This window comes from Engraulis encrasicolus, unplaced genomic scaffold, assembly GCF_034702125.1.
Source record: "Engraulis encrasicolus isolate BLACKSEA-1 unplaced genomic scaffold, IST_EnEncr_1.0 scaffold_27_np1212, whole genome shotgun sequence".
Classification (NCBI taxonomy): Eukaryota; Metazoa; Chordata; class Actinopteri; order Clupeiformes; family Engraulidae; genus Engraulis; species Engraulis encrasicolus.
In genome coordinates, this window is record NW_026945566.1 from 2,900,217 (window position 1) to 2,902,716 (window position 2,500).

The 2,500-nt window shown below is 45.1% G+C and overlaps 1 protein-coding gene across 1 annotated transcript in view; it reads right to left on the bottom strand.

The window, feature by feature from the left end:
* LOC134443017 (neurogenic differentiation factor 6-B-like) overlaps positions 1-2,142 on the bottom strand; it is a 2,240-nt gene extending 98 nt beyond the window's left edge. Inside the window, exon 1 of the mRNA XM_063192957.1 lies at positions 1-2,142. This exon is cut by the window's left edge and continues 98 nt beyond it. Coding sequence (XP_063049027.1) covers positions 1,134-2,138 — 1,005 coding nt within the window. The 5' untranslated portion in view covers positions 2,139-2,142 and the 3' untranslated portion in view covers positions 1-1,133.
* Between the last annotated feature and the right edge of the window lie 358 nt (positions 2,143-2,500).

Here is a 2,500-nt window from a genome sequence, read left to right on the forward strand (position 1 = left end):
CCTCCTGGCGGCCTATGATGAACATACTGCCTCAATAAATAAATAAATTAGGAGATGAAAGCAGGTAAAATAGGCTATAGGCCTAGGCCTCACACAAGGCCCTGTGGGCACCAGTGACAAGTTGCCAACTTTACCTTTTCTTTCACAGGTAAATACAGTTATATTTAATGACAGATAGGGAGAATTGTGCGTAGGCCTAAATCAAAAGACAGAGGAGATACATAAAACTGTAAACTGTAAACATTCGTCAGCAATACCAGTACGCAGATTAAATTATACATTCATGGTAAAAACATTACAACGACCTTCACAGCATTTGTACATAATTTGTTTTATTTACATTTTGAACAACGATCAATAAGGAATAGACAGAATATCCTACATTGCAAGGTTCCAAAATAGAGGCCTTCTCTGAACCTTTTAACATTTGTCCACTTGCAATAATTCGAAAACAGAAGGCATACAGCGGCATCCCACGATCTGCATTAATTTTGAAAACCCAGTTAATCTACAATAAACCAAAAGGCTACATGTCTAGCCCAGCGAATTTCATGCCAGATCATCCCATCTGTTACACTGCCACCATAGCCACACGTTAAAATGGTGCCTGAGAGTGGGTCTCATTAATATGATTTGCCAGTTCGTTCAACTTCAAAAGAGGCTGTATACTTTCTGTCTAGGGAAAAAAAAACGAAAATGGCAATTTTGTTTTTGCCAGACTAGTCACTGCACTGTTTCCAATATATAGGCTATGTTTGCTTGAGTTGAAATATACCTGTGCGTGTTTGCATAGATTTGTATTCCCTTGAAATGAATTTATTCTAAAACTTTCTTTAGAATTAAAGCAGCATTGACCACTGAAAACCTACTGATTGCATCCTTACGTTTGATTGCACATAGTTTTGCATTTATTTCAAACACTGAATGACCGAGCCTTCTTATACAAAACATGAAATAAGAATACAATCAACCCAAATATCTTGAAATTCAGCTCAGTGGCTGCGAATTGAATAAATATTACACAATTAAATTATAACAAACCCGAATAATAAAACTGATTTGAACTTCTGTGCATAAAATGTGCCGTCAGTCATTAACAGTCAAAAGGGAATTGAAACCTTTTAACGTGGCCATTAATTATGAAAGGGCGCATTTATTTCGTCTTGGATGGCCTGGCTGCGCAGATGCAGGTCATATGGGAAATGATTGTCAGGGGACATCCTGTACACGGAGTTCTGGGCGAGCGCTCCTCGACTCGGCACTCCGTACCGCATGCCGTAGTGGCAGTTCTTACCATACTCGGCCGGGTCCTCGTGCTTTAGTGAAAAGATCCCGCTGAAGTTCATGGCAGGGCTCATCGGGCCCTCGAAGTGTGGACTCCCGCCGTCGGGCGACGCGCCCTCGTAATACGAATCATACGCGCCCTGGTAGTTGTAGGGTCGGAATGTTTTGCCGCTGTCCACGGTGCCCGCACTGTGCCCAGTCGGCGTGCCCATGTCCGAGCACTGGTAGGGATACAGCACGTCATACGATGACCTAGCGGAGAAGGAAATATCACCGTTATGGTCCGTGAGATAATTCCGGGCATTCAGCTGTAAACAACCTGCCACTAAATTAGTGGTCGGCTGCGACAGTCCCTTGCACAGTGTTTGGACAAAGGAGAGCAAATCGGGTCTTTTCCCAGCACTTAAAGTCTCCGACAGGGCCCAAATGTAGTTTTTAGCCAGCCTCAGTGTCTCGATTTTGGACAGTTTCTGGGTTTTGGAGTAACACGGAACAACTTTGCGCAAGTTCTCCAGAGCGTCGTTCAGTCCGTGCATGCGGCTGCGCTCCCGCGCGTTGGCTTCCTGGCGCCGTAGTTTGACCCTCTCCCCGCGTCCCTCGCCATCCCCCTTTTTCCGCGGGCCTCTCCGCTTAGATTGTCCGTTTTCGTCGTGACACGCGTCCCTCTCGTCCTCCTCTCTCTCGGAGCTGTCGTCCTCTGTCTCTTTTGTCTCGGAATTGGACGTGTCATCCGGCGCGTGGTGGCGAGACATGTCTTGTTTCCGATGCTCAGCACCGGTGTTCTCTCGAGGAAAGCTCGCACCAAACGGAGGCTCGCACATCATGTCGTGTTCTTCAAACGGTAATGTCAACATCTCCCTGTAGAACAGTCAACAATGTGAACAATTAAGAAGGGACTCACAGACATCAGCTGGTCACAGTCACACAGTTTTCGGGCCTACAGCAGCCACCATCATCGCATGCATGCCTCCGTACATTTGAAATGTTTTTTCCCCCCAAGTAACAATTTAAGTTTTCTTCTACATCCATTTATATTAAGCTATTTAACCCTTCCATGTTTCCTGGCTTTCATGCCTGAAGGTATGAGGGATAAGGGAAACGAAAAGAACAGATAAACATGTATTACCTCGTGAGTTCTCCTTTTGCTGAATATCCGAATAACTGAGTGTGCTCAAACCTTCCTTGTTTCCAGCAACGTCGTTTGTGCACTGAACAG